Consider the following 15,970-nt stretch of genomic DNA (forward strand, 5'->3'; position numbering starts at 1 on the left):
CGTGTAGGAGGCAGAGGCTGGCTTTTATAAAGCCCAGGGCTGAGGCCAGGCTGGCAGTTCCCTGCCAGCAGCCAGAAGCTCCTGGAGTAGGGATGCAAGAAGCAGCAAGACCCGCAGGTAGTGCTTGAGTAGAGTTATAGATGGCAGCTCTAGGGCGTTTGAGCAATGTGGTTACAGCCAGGCGGCTTATAGTTATGTTGTAGCCTATGGGCTTGTGCTTTGTTTTGTTATTACACCGGTGGTTTGGGTGAGGCTATAAGGGGTTGGAGGAGGCCTCATCGGGGACTCGCAATGGAGTGTGAGAACCCCAGCACCAGTGAGGGCGCAGTATCCTCATAGGGACCCACAGTAGTGTGGGGGCCCCAGCGCCAGTGTGGGCGCAGCGTTCTCAGGGGGGAACCCAAAGCAGCGTGGGGGCCCCGGCGCCAGTGAGGGCGCAGTATCCTTAAAGGGGCCTCACAGCGGAGTGTGAGGACCCCGGCACCCAGGAGGGCGCAGCTTATGGGGTGCTTAGACCCCAACCCCAGAAAGGGGACATTTGAGAAGCCCCAGTGCGGGTGTAGCAAGCCCCAGGTGGGGCACTATTGAGAAGCCCCAGCGTGGGCGTGGCGAGTCCCAGAAAGGGGGTGACATTATTAGAAAAGCCCAAGTTGGGCATGGTGAGCCCCGGAGAGGGGAGCACCTTATTGAGAAGCCCAGTGCGGGCATGACGAGCCCCAGGAAGGGGGCACTATTTGAAAAGCCCAGGTGTGGGCGTGGAGAGCCCCAGGAAGGGAGCACTATTTGAGAAGGCCTTGAGAGAGGGCGACAGCGCAGAGAAGGCCCCGAAAGAGGGCGAGGAGAGCCCCAGGAGGGGGCGGCAGTGTACGTAGAAAGAGAGCGATAGAGACAGACCAACGTCAATTCCATCTGCGAGGCTTGGGGCGTGGTATCAGGGGTGGTGCCCCAAAGCACCCATTTGCAGGAGAAGACCCACAAGGAGTCCGGGAAAACCACAGGGTCTGAGTCAACATAGAGACATGTCCGAGAGAGCAAAAGGCAGCCTCCCAACCTTATCTAACAGCAAAGACGTGGCGGGTGAGAAACAGAGGGTGCCCTTGGGCCAACTTGACACGGAGAGGGGGCCTTAAGGAGATCACGGCCCTCCTGCAGGACCCCGCCGTGACAACCAGTATGGTGTGGGATACCGTATCGAAGGCCTTCCTGAAGTCTAAGTATATGACGTCAACCCCTACTCCTGCGTCCAGGTGTATTGTAACCTGGTCATAAAAAGAGACCAGATTAGTCAGGCATGATCTACCTTTCAAATGGTCTGAAAGTGGAAACATTTAATTTAAACCTGCTGTATGCCCACATTAAACCTAAGCTTTAAATCTTCACCCTGCTTATGAACATGAGTATAACTGTCTATTGGAGAATAATAGGGAGACTTCTAAGTACCTCTCTCATTATTGATGTTGATAAATCTGTGTATTTGCAGCAGATACACTCCCCATTCCCTTTGCAAACTGATACAGTGTTGCAAAATCACTGTCCTTTCAACAAGGAGACAATCTATATTTTACTGACCATGATTTATGTGTCAAAGGGCACCTATACACGAGCAGCGAGGCTGCTCTGATGCACTGCAATTATAGCACGTTGGATTAATTGAGCCTGCTGGAGTGTGGTAATTACTGCACTCCACCTGACTCCAGCATCACATGCATCAGCATCCCCATGCTGAAAAATGGCAGTGGGGGAACTTTAACTAAAACTCATCTGATGAGGCTGTTGGAGACACTCAAATTAAAGGGCTGCCTCCCTCCCCCACCACTTCCAGTGACATGTATGTAAACACCCAAAGCTTTAGGTGGTGAGTAGGGATTCAGTGAATGGATTCAGTGAATGTGTGTTATGATTTGGTTCCTTCCACCTTTTGAATGAACTCCCTAATGGCTGTAGGAATTGGTTATCTGCAACAGATAATCAGGTGCAGAAATCTATAAAGCATAGGTTTTCTTCATGTTTCATTACTATACCCAAAGGCGTATTCAGATTTTGCAACTGGCCATGATCAGTATAACCCAAATGAGCCAATCCAGAACCAAACATTCTTTGAACTTTTGAGTGTCTGAAATCCTGGCCCCTTGAAAAAGTAGTATAATGAATGGTTTGCTTTGAATTAGTGCTGGGGAAGCCAAAAAAAAAAAAAAAAAAGAAAAGTCAAACTTTAACATTTCCAGAGAATGTAAACATTCTGGATATCTGGCTTTTTTTCAAGGCACTTAATTTTAAGTAATATATTAATCTGCCTGGAGCTGAATTGCAGCAGAGTTCTGTCAAAGTTATTAAAGTGTTAGCATTACTAGCTGCTTATTGCGATCACTAAATTATAAATAGGCAGAAGCAGCTGAGTGACCTGACTAAATTTGTTTTGAATTTAAATAATGAAATGAATAGGATATAATTTCCTAACCCAAATATATGCATTTGGATTCCTAAATTAATTTATGTAAATGTTTTATAAAAAAAACAAGAAAACTGGGATGTGTTACTTCATGCTTAATTACCTTTCTGGAACTTGGCTTTTGGTTTTTAGCCTAACATATTATGGATAAATTAGTACAATATAAAGCAATTTATTTCCTCTCACCTAAGTTTTAGTTAATGAATGAGTATTCAACTAGGACCTAAGAGTTATTCTACTAGGACCACCTTATAATTTTTGCAAGACACACAGTACACTTCTTCATTACTATACTTTGAAATTGGCAAGGCTGATTATCAGAGGTTTACAGATGCATACATTTTTTTTTTTATACTGAATTATCAAAAGCATTAACCAGAGAAGTCAGATGGAACATAGTAAAAAAGCAAAATAGCTTTAAGTTGCTTTCAGTTTTCAGTGGTGTGTTTTGTTGTGTGTGGTGTTTTTTTTTTTTTTTTTACCTTTTGCACCTTTAACATTTCTCCATTGCTTCTTCAGCCTTCAAAGGCTTCCAAAAGCTTCAAGATGCTACAGCGCCAGCCTAGATCTTTTCAGCAAAGTTGGAGCATTTCAGTGGGTGCATCTACATGTGTCCCTAGAGCACTGTTACTTCCTTTTGGAAGTACTAAATGACAATGCAGGAACAGCCCATACTGCACTGTGTGTGTGACATAATTATTTTTAGCTGCTACATCGTCGTAGCAACGTGCTACACTGAGGGAGTGCGTTGCTAAGGTGACGCAGCTGCAGTGTCATGGTTTCTCCCTGTAGATGCTATATCACTGTAAAGTGTTGCTATGGTGATGTAGTGTCACATGCAGATGTGCCCAATGTGATTGACCTACCTATAGCTTAAATTGCAAAGCATTTAGCAAAGATAGTGTAAAACTCATATCTGGATCTAAAATTTAGAGGCATAAAAATGCAACATGCAGATCCAGGATTTTGCTTCAGTGTTTTATATCATGAAAGTTGGCTGATATGAAGTTTGGAGGCGTATACGTTTTCAGCACTCTTTAATTTGGTCCTTCTCTAGTATAAAGTATATGACACTATAATGTGATTACAAAGATTATCATTTAATTTTAGGTGTGGGTGGCAATACTTGTTTAAGCTTTGCTTGTCTGTTTTATGGTATCAGAACCTACTATTATGGTTGAAGCATCTAATCCCTTATAATGTTACACTCTTCTGTACATGTATATATTGAGCATTCTAGGAAGAAATGCATAATGATTTGGAGTACCTTACCAGCATAACAAGATGCAGGATGATCTGGTGGATGGAGGGCTTCTGAAAGCTAGGAAGTTTGTAACCAGTTCTCAGCAAGTAGAATAAATCACTTGTAATCTCCATGAAAAAAACTTCCTTGGATAAACATAAGACTATAAAAAGGGCCATATTGGGTCAGACCAATTGACCAATTGCTTTAGAGGGAGAACATTGAACTGGATATATCTAGAGCAGTGGTTTTCAACCTATGGTCTGCAGGGTGGGGTGCAGACTATGTCCAAGGAGTCTGTGAAAGATGACTATGATCAATCAAAAGTATGTGAATACCCACACTTACAATTCAAAGGGGTCTACACCACCACTTGAATTTTTTTTTGTGGTCCAAAATGTTGAAAACCACTTATCTAGAGTGATCCTTATTCATTAACTTCACTGGCATCCAGCATTATTGGTTTAGAGGTGCTACAGGACACATCTCCAACTGTTGTGTTCGACAGCAATTGGTAAATTTATCATCCACAAATTTGTCTAGTCCCTTTTTGAACCTGTCTATGCCATCTGCCTCAACCACGTCCTGTGGCAAAGAATTTCACAAGTCATCTGCGTTATGTAAAAAAAAATACTTTCTCTTGTTAGTTTTACATCTATCTCCTACTCATTTCAAGGGCTGTCCTCTACTTCTAGTATTCTGGGACTCGATGAATAACAGTTCCTTTGTCTCTACCCTTCGTGATTTTGTAGACCTCAAATATCCCATTCTCAGACTTCTCCTTTCCAAATAGAGGCTTAACCTTTATAGTGTCTCTTGGTATGGCAAGTGCTCCACCCCCCTGATCATTTTGGTTTCCTTCTCTTTACCTTTTCCAACAATGCTACGTCTCTCTTCTGATGCAGAGACCAGAACGCTAAACAACATTTAAGATCTGGGCACGCCATGGATTTGTATTGTGGCATGTTGATGTTCTGCTTTGTTTTCAGTTCCTTTTTTAATGATGTGCAGCATATTGTAATGTGAATGTTATGTGTGTAACAGCAGGAGTGGGGACCTACTTAAATCATGGTGAGAGTAAACAATTTTTGTGGATTGGTTGCGACATAAAGAGCAAATTCTGTGGATGTTTCTGGATATGCTCTTCCAGTCCCACCCTTCAGTGCTGATTGGCAGAGAGGCCCTGGTGGGGGAGGAGGGACGAGGGGGTATCCACCATCTTGTTTGCTGACTGCCCTTCATGTGGCCCTGACCCTCAGTGCTGATTGGTAGGGGAAGAGGTACTAGGGGGTGGCCACCATCTTGTCTGCTGCCCTTTGTGCTGCCCTGCCAGCCAGCACCTTCATACCCTGGCTGGGCTCTGAGGCGGGGCCACAATGGCAGCAAGGACCACTGGCTCCCATTTGGGAGCCAGCATTTTATTTTTATTAAGCTTTTTTTTTTTTTAAGTTGATTTCATGGACAATCCCCAATTTTGTGGTTTCCATGAAATCTGTGGAATCACAAATTGAATAGACCCCAGCTTTACAGACTGCTCCTAGTTCCTCCACAAACTGAGAAGGAACCAGGGGCAGTCTGCAAAGCTGTACTTATTGTTAATTTGGACTGGAACTCCTAGAAACCCTCAGGGACTTGGGGGCAAAGGAAAAAGGAAGAGAAAGCCCTAGGCTAGAGCAAGGGGAAAAGAGAGCTCCATGCAGGGGAATTCAGGTCAGTCCTACACAGGGAGTGCACAGTGGAGCTGAAGATCTCACTGGCTCAGTCAGCCGCGATTGTGGACTGAAGGAGCTGGACTCAGACTTGGGGGCAGCTGCAGACTGCTGTTTGAGCACTCTAGAGGCTTGTTTGGGGACACTTGCAGAGATGTGGGAGGGAACTTAAGGTGCTGAGTGTGTTACCACAGTGTTGGTGTTTCCTTACCTTTTACCTGTTCCCTCCCTTTGGCCCACTGGCTTGTGACCCACTTTTACAGAAAATCATAAAGGTTGGAACTCACCATTGTTTTGTGTGCCAGTTTCTGGGCCTGCAGGGTTGACACAATATTACTGGCTTTTTTGTCACCACTGCACATTGAGCTAACATTTTTAGAGAACTATATACAGTGACTCCAAGGTCTCTTTTCTGAATCATAAAAGCTAGTTCAGAACCCAGCATTGTGCATGTCTAGTTGAGGTTATTTTTCCTCAGGTGCATTACCTTGCACTTCTCAACACTGAAGTTCATCTGCCATTTTTTTTTTTTTTTGCCCACTAATGTAGCCTGGTGAGATCTTTCTACTGCAGCTGGGGCTGGGGTGAGTGCCGTATCCCACAGCGCCTGGGGCTCCACTTGTCCGCACTCACCCCAGCCCGTGCTGGAGTGGCCCCAGGAGCAGCCCACATCAACTGCCTGCACCAGGGCATGGTGCAGCCCAGCGGCTACAAACAGCTGGCATCGGCCAGTCCCGGGGCAGCTGTAGCAGGAGCGAATGGAGACAGACAGAGCCCTGGGGGGCTCAGGGCACGGTGCAGCCCAGTAGCAGCTGGCAACGGCAGCTCCTGGGGTCACTACAGCCGGGTTGGGGTGAGTGGGGCCACGGCCCTTTCCCCTCCCTCCACAGACTTACCTGCTTGGGGGGCAGGGAAGGGGTGTCTATGCTGATCACATAAGAGTGAATTTACCTCACATATAACGAATTATGGGTTTAAATATGCTCATTGCATAAGAGCGAATTCACATATAAAGAACCCGCATAAATTGAAGGAAACCTGTATTTAGCCTTACCCTTTTCTTCCTATCTTTTAACCAATACATACTATTGCCAGAAGTTCTGCAAGTTCACCTTTGAATTCCTTCAGAACTCTTGGATGAATGCCATTCAGTCCTGGTGACTTATTAGCATTTAATTGATCAACTGGTTCTAAGTCTTCTTCTGTTGCCACTTCAGTGTGGTCCAACACTTCAGACCCACTTACTAGGAAGGATTTATTTGGTATGGGAATTTTCTCAGTATGTTCTGCATAAAAACTGATGCAAAGATTTTGTTCATTTTCTCTGCTATGGCTTTCTCGTCTCTGAGTGCACCTTTTACAACCTGGTTATCTAATGGTCCCATCAATTCTCCCACTGCTTCCTGCTTCTGATGTAGTTTTAAAAGTTTTTATGATTAACAGCTTTTACTAGATATTCCTCAAATTCTTTTTTTGGCCTGCCTCATTTTGCTTTTATACGTGACCTGCCAGATTTTGTGAGCTTTCCTGTTTTTTACATTTGAGCACTCCCACTTCTTGAAGGATGCCTTTTTGCCTTAAATGGCCTCCTTAACTCCACTGTTAATTTAGGCAGGGGTTTTACTGGACCAATTGATATCCTTTGGATTTGTAGTATACACTTTTCCTGAGCCTCTAACATAGTATTTTTAAACAACTTTCATGCTACCTGCAGCTGGTTTATATTTTTGACTGCTCCTTTTAACTTCTTTCCAACATCCTCATTTTTGTGTAATTTCCCTTTTTAAAATTATAGTTAAAGAAATGCTTTTAAATGAAAACTTTGTGTCTTTACTTTCACATGCAATTACTGTAAGTGTGTAGGAGTTCTATACAATTCCATTTTGTGTCCAGAAATGCACAAAAAACCTACAGTAAAATAAGTTAACCTTCCTGGATATTTCATAACTGATTTAATTGTAGCTGTCTTTAAACCAAAAAAACCCCCTCAAAAATCCCAACTTCAAAACCAACTTGAATATAAAACTGAAGAACAAGAAACCACCCATAGACTGGATTGTGTTAACAAGGGTCTCAACAGGGATCATGGTTTCTTATCCCATTATCTGGACCAGCAGTAACCTGCAGTGTCCTTTCAAGTGCTAACAACCTCATTCACCTCAAATGATCTAATCAACCCACTTCCTTTCTTAGCAGTGTGCCTTTCCATTTTGTATAAAAACTTTTCTTTCTGCCAGTTCTTTCATAGCATCTTACAAAGAAGGTTGTTGTTTTTTAAAGCTCATATTTTCTGACTCCAGTAGTCTCTAAGATGCTGCTCTACTCTACCTTCTGCCCGACTTCAAACCAATAATATAAATAGGGGTGGGTGAGAGCGGCACCTAACCTTGATGCCAAGTTAAGAGGGATGACAGAATCATCTTGCACCTCTGCAGCTTACCCATGTTGGGAACTCCAAAACAGTGTATGGCCGCTGCTGCTACTGCTTTAAGAGTGAGCTTGGGCAAGAAGAACATGCAGCGGTGTTCTCCCCCCTGCCTCACATCAGCTCGTACTTGCAGAACCACTCTTCTGCAGGGTTTCCCCATGTTGTCAACTCTGCTTGTTACATCTCTGCTTTGACTAACATGACTTACCACCTTACTACCTCTATGTTGAGAGTTAGTATCACCAACCTAGATTTTGTTGCAGGAAGTTGTCTATAATTCCCTTCATACTGTGCTGAAATCTGGCATTTTCAAGAGCACCCTAGTTTTCTAAGAAAATTCTTGGATTATTTCACTAGTGCCTCATAGTTGAATGCTTCTGGTATATTGCAAAATCATTTTTTCTGCTGAACTGTGTTTAAATATGCTCATTGTGGATATGTAAGCAGCTCGTGACATGTCTTACCATGCTGTTTTTATTTAAAATGTCGTTATTGAAGTGGAGTAGGCAAAATATTGAGCTGTTAAAGAATGGAAAAGAGCTTTTGCTCAAGGGTTTTTTTTTCTCAATTGCTACTTACAAAACATTAATCTTAAGAAGTGCCAATCCCAAATGAGTCACTGGAATTACACTCACTAAAGCTTCTTTGAACATATAGTGCCACAAAGTGTTTGTTTCTAACCTACTAATCCATCCTGCTTTTTTAAGAGGAGGGGGAGGCCAGAGTTTGGCACTGTGAAGGGGGGGTGAAGTAAAGTGCTACCTATGTTTTCTGCTTTAGTCTTGCCTTATCTGAAATGAAGAAGTTAGAGAATAATAGAGGAAGTTAGAGGATAATACTCCCAAATTTGCTACTTCAGAGGTAAGGATAAACTGTTATGTGTAATGCTTTGGAAACTTAAAGACTGATGTTGTGGTGTGTGTGTGTGTGTGTGTGTGTGTGTGTGTGTGTGTGTGTGTGTGCACGCACACACACGCACGCAAAATACTGATCTCTTATTTACGTTGTGCTGAAGGTTGTAGCCAAACACAATCTAAATTATTGTGAACACTAGCTACCTTGCAAGATGCTGAATTTTACTTCACTACAGTTGATGTATTTCATATGCTTACCTCTCCATTGAAGAAGCAGAATATAGTTGCAACAAGCAAGCCCTAAGAAGGACAGAAAAAAATAAGTGTTTAGAATATATCAACATTTCTACATTATTTGAAAATTTAAGGCTCAGAACTGTAAGACTCCCCAGCTCTATAAACTAAGTAGACCTTTCAGCATAGTTTAAATGCCAGGTTTTGTAGACTTGCAGGCTATTTATAGATGTTACATTTTTCTAGGTTTAATATGAACTACAGTTGTAACTATATACATGTGGATGTCTGTAGTCCAAATTAAAACTGGGTCCAGTCTGAATTAACTAATTCCTCCTTGAATGAGGATTAAAGCTAATACAGACTAGGGCAGTCTGAATCAGGCAGTTAAAATAATTTATTAAAATGTATATACTGTGTTGCTTTTGCATTTTATAATGTATATAAAATATATATACTGTGTGTTGCTTTTAGGAAAAATAGTCCTTAGGAACTTAGATAAACAGATAACCATTGCAACTAACAATCCACAAGGGAAACTCAATTGGGTTTTTGCAAAATGATAGAGGCTATCAGGCACAAAGAAACACCTTTACAAAGTCAAATGTTCCAACAACACTCACCCTGCTAAGTCTCCCATCAGTTACAGCTTTTGGAATAGCACTTTAGATAACTGCAACTGCAACAATGTAGCAGTGCTTACACAGGCTTATTGCCTAGTTACTTCCAACCTCTGCTAAGGGGTGGTCAAATGTACAGACTGTGTATATAGTCAGTGCCCCCTGCCATGATGGTCAATGATCATCTATTAACCCTTAACTGAAATTGAAATTTGATTCAAACTGTGTGATGTAAATCAGTTAATTTGGTTTAGAAAATGCTGAGCACATCTGGAAATGGCTGCAATGATGTTCATCTTTCTAACATGCTTTAGTGATATCCATTTCATTAAGACCTTCTATTACCAGCCATTCTAGTTCATCTGCTTTTGCCTTGTAGTTGCTTCTCATAAAGGAGAACTAGAAAAGGAAAGTTTAGAGGGCAGATTCAAGCCTGAGGTAAGCTGACTAGCCCAGAACCAGTGTGTCTCATTGGTGCTGCTGCTTGAAGAACACACAGTGGAGGATAAGATGTGATTATTGTTTTGTCAGGATGGAGATACAAGGGGAGCAACACAAGCTACTAAAAACATGTTGGAAGAAGCAAGCCTATGTGTGGGTGGCACCATATTGTTATGTTAGTGGATGGATATAACAAGAGACATCAGTGGTTAGAAAAAAGGGGTGAAAATATAGAATGGGATGAGAGAGGATGGAGTGGAAAAGGAAGGAGAGAGCACACTGATTAACACTTGGTCCCAACTTTTTATAATGAATTTAAATAGTGCAACAGCAGGTCAGAGGGACATTTCATTACTGCTACAGCAAAATAAAGCAGGGTCAAGTTAGGATCAGTAAGTGTAAAGAAGAGTAATTTTTCACATGTTTAGGCTCTAATCCAGAGACATTTAATTAGAATACACTATGTCCTTATTAAAATGGTATTACAAATCAAAATTTAAAGCCAAATTTGTCAAGTTAATCATTTAATGGATTCCTTACATTAATTTCATGGACATTAGGGCTGGAAGGGACCTCAGAAGATCATCGAGTCCAGCCCCCTGCCCAAAGGGCAGGAAGTCAGCTGGGGTCATAGGATCCCAGCAAGATGAGCATCCAGTTTGCTCTTGAAAGTGTTCAATGTAGGCGCTTGAACCACCTCCGGTGGCAGGCTGTTCCAGACCTTGGGGGCTCCGACAGTAAAGAAATTCTTCCTTATGTCCAGCCTGAAACAGTCTTGTAGTAGTTTATGACCATTCGACCTAGTTGTCATCCCTTGGAGCGCTCTGGTGAACAAACGTTCCCCCAGATACTGGTGGTCACCCCTGATAAACTTATAGGTGGCCATCAGATCACCCCTGAGCCTGCGCTTTTCCAGGCTAAAGAGCCCCAGGGCTCTCAGCCTGTCATCGTAGGGTCTGCTTCCCTGACCTCTGATCATGCGCGTGGCTCTTCTCTGGACTCTCTCAAGCTTCTCCACATCCTTTTTGAATTGTGGAGCCCAAAACTGGATGCAGTACTCCAGCTGCGGCCTCACTAAGGCCGAGTGCAAGGGGAGAATGACGTCCCGGGATTTGCTTGAGAAGCATCTATGGATGCAAGCCAGCGTTTTGGTCGCTTTACTAGCTGAAGCCTGACTCCAGTGTCCACATCATTAATGAAGATGTTGAACAGTATGGGTCCAAGGACAGAGCCTTGGGGGACCCCACTGGTCACAGGACACCACGATGAGTGACTTCCATCAATTCCTGACTGTTAAGAGGATATTGTAATACAGTAGTTGGCATCATCAAGAGAGGTATTGAAAGAACATTTAGAAGTGTGGAACGTGGCTTACTGTTTTGGTTTGCCTTACCTGGAGTTGACGGATTGCCAGTTAACTGGAAGCTAACACATTTGTAAGGGATAACCTGGAGATGATCCAAATTTATGTTCCTAGCCAAACTCTTGGTAAACAAACTTGTAGTATGCAACATTCCACGTTTTCTCCCATACAATGGCCTTATGATCTGCTGCTGGGCTGGGTCCTGAAAGTTTAGCCTTTTTGGCTAGGGACAGACATTCAAAAAGCTGGAGCATGAATTGATTCAACCTTTGCCTAGCTTAAACCAGTTTGTAACAAAATAGATATACAGAACAGACATGCCTGCAGTTGCTCAGGCCAGGAGCCGGGGGTGCTAGAGCGCACCCTTGGCTGCAGGGAAGCTTGGGAGGGGGAGGGTGCATGGCCAATCTGGGCTGAACTGGCCAGGGAGGGGTTTAATTCCCCCCTTGCTCCTGGGGGTAGGGGAGGGGGTGTAGCCAGTCTGGGCTGGACTGCTGCGCACAGTCCTCGCAGCTCTGCCCGCCCTGCAATGGGGCCCCTCGCCAGGAAGGGGCTCATGCTCCCTGACATTATGATGGGCTGCTGCCCCCAGCAGCAGCAGGGTGGCGGCATGGCCAGATGCTGGCTGGCAGGGCCCCTTCATGGGGGAGGCAGGGATGGGGTTATTCCCTCTCCCTCTGGCATTGGAGGGAACAGCAGGGGTCCTATTCCTTCGCAGGGAGCAAGCACGATGGCGAGGGTGGGCAGACCTGGCTGCCCATGCGGGTAGAGGGGACAATAACCCTCCCTCCCTGCCCTCCTCTGCCTTAGGTGCCATGATGCCCTGCTGCTGCTGCAGCAGTGAGGGGGGAGTGCCCAGCAGACCCAGCTCAGATCCCTGCCAGTGGGACAGTGAGGGGGAAATTAAACCCCTCCCTGGCCAGAGCCCCTCCCTTCCCTGTCCCTGCTCTGGTTGGGGAGCAGAGGGGCGGGGCCAGCCTGGCTGGACTGGAGCAGAGAGCCCAGCCCAGAGAGCATACTGGGATGCTGGGGGAGTCTGGCTTAACTTAAACCAGAAAGGGGTCTGGGACAGACAATGCATAAACCAGTTTGAGCCAAATCGGATAAGTCTGATAACTACATTCAACCAAGTTTATCTCAAACCAGTTTCAGCCATTTTGAAATTGGTTTATGTGCACTGAATGTCTGTTCTGTTACAGGTTTCAACCAGTTTCTGATCACTTAAACCAGTTTCTGTGTAATGTCTGTCCCTAGCCTTTATGGAATGTAGCATTATCAGTACAGCACACCACCCTATGTGTCTTTCTATGTGTAATAAACACAGCAGAGAGAGCTTAAGACAACACGAAAAATGCAAACAGAAATGGATGCTCGGTTAACATCACAAAAATACTCAAGAAGCTCTGATGCACCATCATCTGCAAACAACTGTGAGAATTTGAAGAGTTTCCCATTTATATGACCAAGCTTTTTTTTTTTTTTTTTTTTTTTAAGTTGTACTTAACACAGTGTAAAAATTGAGTTCAGCAATGGTTTCACCATGTTCCAGTTTTCAGGAACTGCCAATTCCTGTCCCCCCAATAAATAAATAAAAAATCTAGCATTGGAATCCTTTCCACTCTCAGCACCTTTTGGATACTTTGTTCAATGTTTTTTCTCTGCTTTTGTTCATTTTCCGAGACAATATGTGTGGTGTAAGAATACATAGCTGTTCGAATGTAACTATAAGGAATCCACATGACAAAAAAGTGCAATAAGATACAGAACAGAAAACACACTCATGTTCAGTATTAGAACATGTTTAGTTTGTAACATGTTGCTGTTTTTATATCTTACAACAGGGAAATCGGAAACATGTCTTTCAGAAATCGGATACGGTACCACAATTTTGAGGGTAGTTCTTCAAATGGACAATGAGTATGCAGGAAGTTCCTTATCTGTGGTTTTGGAATAAAGGGGAGATTTCAAAGACAGCTTAACTCTCTTTTAAAGCTGGAATTGTTTTTTTTCCCCTTCCTCTTTATATGCTAGACCTTTATGCAAGATAGTGGAAATGAGAACATAGCATAATGAATTAAAAAAAATAAGATGTGCCCGTGAGTAGGAGAAATGACAGAGGTGAAAAACCCTATAGCAAAAGCAAGTTAGAAAATTTCTGGCAGGAAGTATTATAATTTGGACACATCATTCTTGTAACCAACAACAAGATTATAGGTTATTTGTAATTCCCTTAGAGACACTAAGGTTTAGTGTACTGGGGAAAAAAATACACATAGCTATTGGCTTTTTGGTCCCTAGAATGTCCTGAGGTCAGTCCACTGCAAATCACTACCAGAAGACTGGCTGCAGCTTGGCCTCAGCTGCAGAGAGGGTAAATCTGCAAAAGCCTATTTGATTGGGTGTATTCCACAGAATCATCTAATCAATCCAGGCCTGTGCTCTAAGGAGTAGACATCAAGGCTTCAGCTTACAAGTATCATGCTTTACTCACTGTTTGTCTTTCTGATCATTTAAGTACTTATTTCTCTTCTTTATATTAAAATTATTTGAAGAGATGAATTACAGAATAGCACTTATTCAGTCCCTAAGGACATTATCTTCACCCTTATTTGCATAGATATCAACCGATTGAAATTTGTTAAGGAAAGTGAAAGCATCTATTAGTATTTCCATGGCCTCTGGTATCCTGGATCAAGGCCCTGTTACAGTAGGCACTGTACAAACACAGAACACATAGGTGGTCCGTGATGCAAACCATTTGCAAGCTAAGACAAAAACAAAGTTGATCCAACATAAAACATAAGGGAGCATAAAGAAACAAAGACAAATCATTGTCTTCAGGGTCAGTAATGATCAGACCAGCTACCAAGTGATTGTCAAATTTTTACTAAGCATCATAGCAGAGGGGAGTTTCACAAGGCAGTATCCAAGGGCAGAAAATAAGATGGCTTTGCAGATGTTTACAGGCAATGAAGGATGGATTACTACCTTTCTTCTCCAAAAGAGAGAGAGGGAGAGAGAGAGAAGCCAGTAGATTAATGAGATTTACAGAGGAGGCTAATGAACACTAATAAAATGAGATCAAGAGAACTCACACAACATAGCTTCTGAATATTAAACTCAAAAGAATAAATAGCACTACTGGTTGTTTTTAATTAGAACAAATACTGCAGTGTGACATTCTGTCTTTCCTGAACATTAGGCCATATCTTAAGGCTTGTAATACTTTCTACTGGATAAAAATTACTACTTCATCAGATTTGTGAAATGTGAGCACCCAGATGCCTATATATCTCAAGTAGTGCCAGATACTTCACTCGTATTTCTCTGCATAGTACTAATTTACCTTGACATATGCCATATTTTCATACTTTTATCTGAAAAGTCATGGAGCAAGAAAAATGTATTCTATTTCTATTTTTCCTCCACCAGTATTCACAGCACTACAAGTATTTTCATGTTATTGGTGAGGCTATGAAGTCACATTATTATTATGTTATATTGCATGTTCTGAGGCAGAGGAATTTGGTTGTGGTTAATTCTGATTGCTGTGTTTGTGCTGTTTCTTGAAAACAGAGAATATATAGTTTCAAGAGCATTATTTTCGGGGTGTATTCCATTGATTCCTTCCTGGAAGCCAACAATGTTCAAATTAATCCTAACTTTTCATTTATCTGTATCTTCCATTTCACTGCTAGCTGCTTATTAGTTGCAGCAATCTTTGGGCTTTGTTGCACCTTACACTGTAAGCCAGACAAATGTTAATCAGTTTAGTGGAGCAGTTGCACTTTGAAGCAAAAAACCATCTCTGGCTGTCCTTCACCTGTACTACAGTGACTTGCCACTAGAGGCTTGGTGAGCAGGAACAGAAGCAGAGGCAGGACTGGCTTGCTGCTGGAGCTCCAAAGGGCCCAATTCTTTTTTTTTTTTTTTTTTCTCCAGAGCCTGCCCCTGCTGTATGTCTGCAGTTGGCAGGTGTCCTTGACCCTCCTATAGAAGTTAGGCAGCTCCAGGCATGGAGCACAGGGATTGGCACTGTGCACCTGGCTGGGGCTGCACAAATCAGGTGGCGAGGAGGCACCGCTCACAGCTGCCTTCTAAGCCCATGTCCCATCCCTGTACCCCCAGGCATGTTCCCAGACTTCTGGGCCTGAGCAGAGTGAGTGAGCTCCAGAGCTGTGGCACTGCCTCTCCCTGACAGAAGCAGCAGGGCAGAGGAGCTGTGCCTGGTCAGTCTCACCTCCATCCTTGGCAAAGTCTTTGAAAAAATTATCAAGGCTCACATATGAGAGAGCCCGGCAGGACAAATTATGCTGAGGGGAAACCAGCACGGGTTCGTGGCAGGCAGATCGTGCCTGACCAATCTAGTCTCTTTTTATGACCAGGTTACGAAATGCCTGGACACAGGAGGAGGGGTGGATGTCGTATACTTAGACTTCAGGAAGGCCTTCGATACGGTATCCCACCCCATACTGGTGAACAAGTTAAGAGGCTGTGACTTGGATGACTAGAAAGTCCAGTGGGTGGTGAATTGGCTGGAGGGTCACACCCAGAGAGTCGTGGTGGATGGGTCAGCTTCGACCTGGAAGGGTGTGGGCAGTGGGGTCCCACAGGGCTCGGTCCTTGGAC

General features: G+C 43.4%; 1 protein-coding gene across 1 annotated transcript in view; it reads right to left on the bottom strand.

The window, feature by feature from the left end:
* The window catches only part of CALCR (calcitonin receptor), a 128,837-nt gene that overhangs the window by 8,915 nt on the left and 103,952 nt on the right, over positions 1–15,970 (bottom strand). The window contains exon 10 of the mRNA XM_006025900.3: positions 8,942–8,983. Coding sequence (XP_006025962.1) covers positions 8,942–8,983 — 42 coding nt within the window. The remainder of the gene's footprint in view (positions 1–8,941; positions 8,984–15,970) is intronic.

Source organism: Alligator sinensis, unplaced genomic scaffold, assembly GCF_000455745.1.
Source record: "Alligator sinensis unplaced genomic scaffold, ASM45574v1 scaffold436_1, whole genome shotgun sequence".
Classification (NCBI taxonomy): domain Eukaryota; kingdom Metazoa; phylum Chordata; order Crocodylia; family Alligatoridae; genus Alligator; species Alligator sinensis.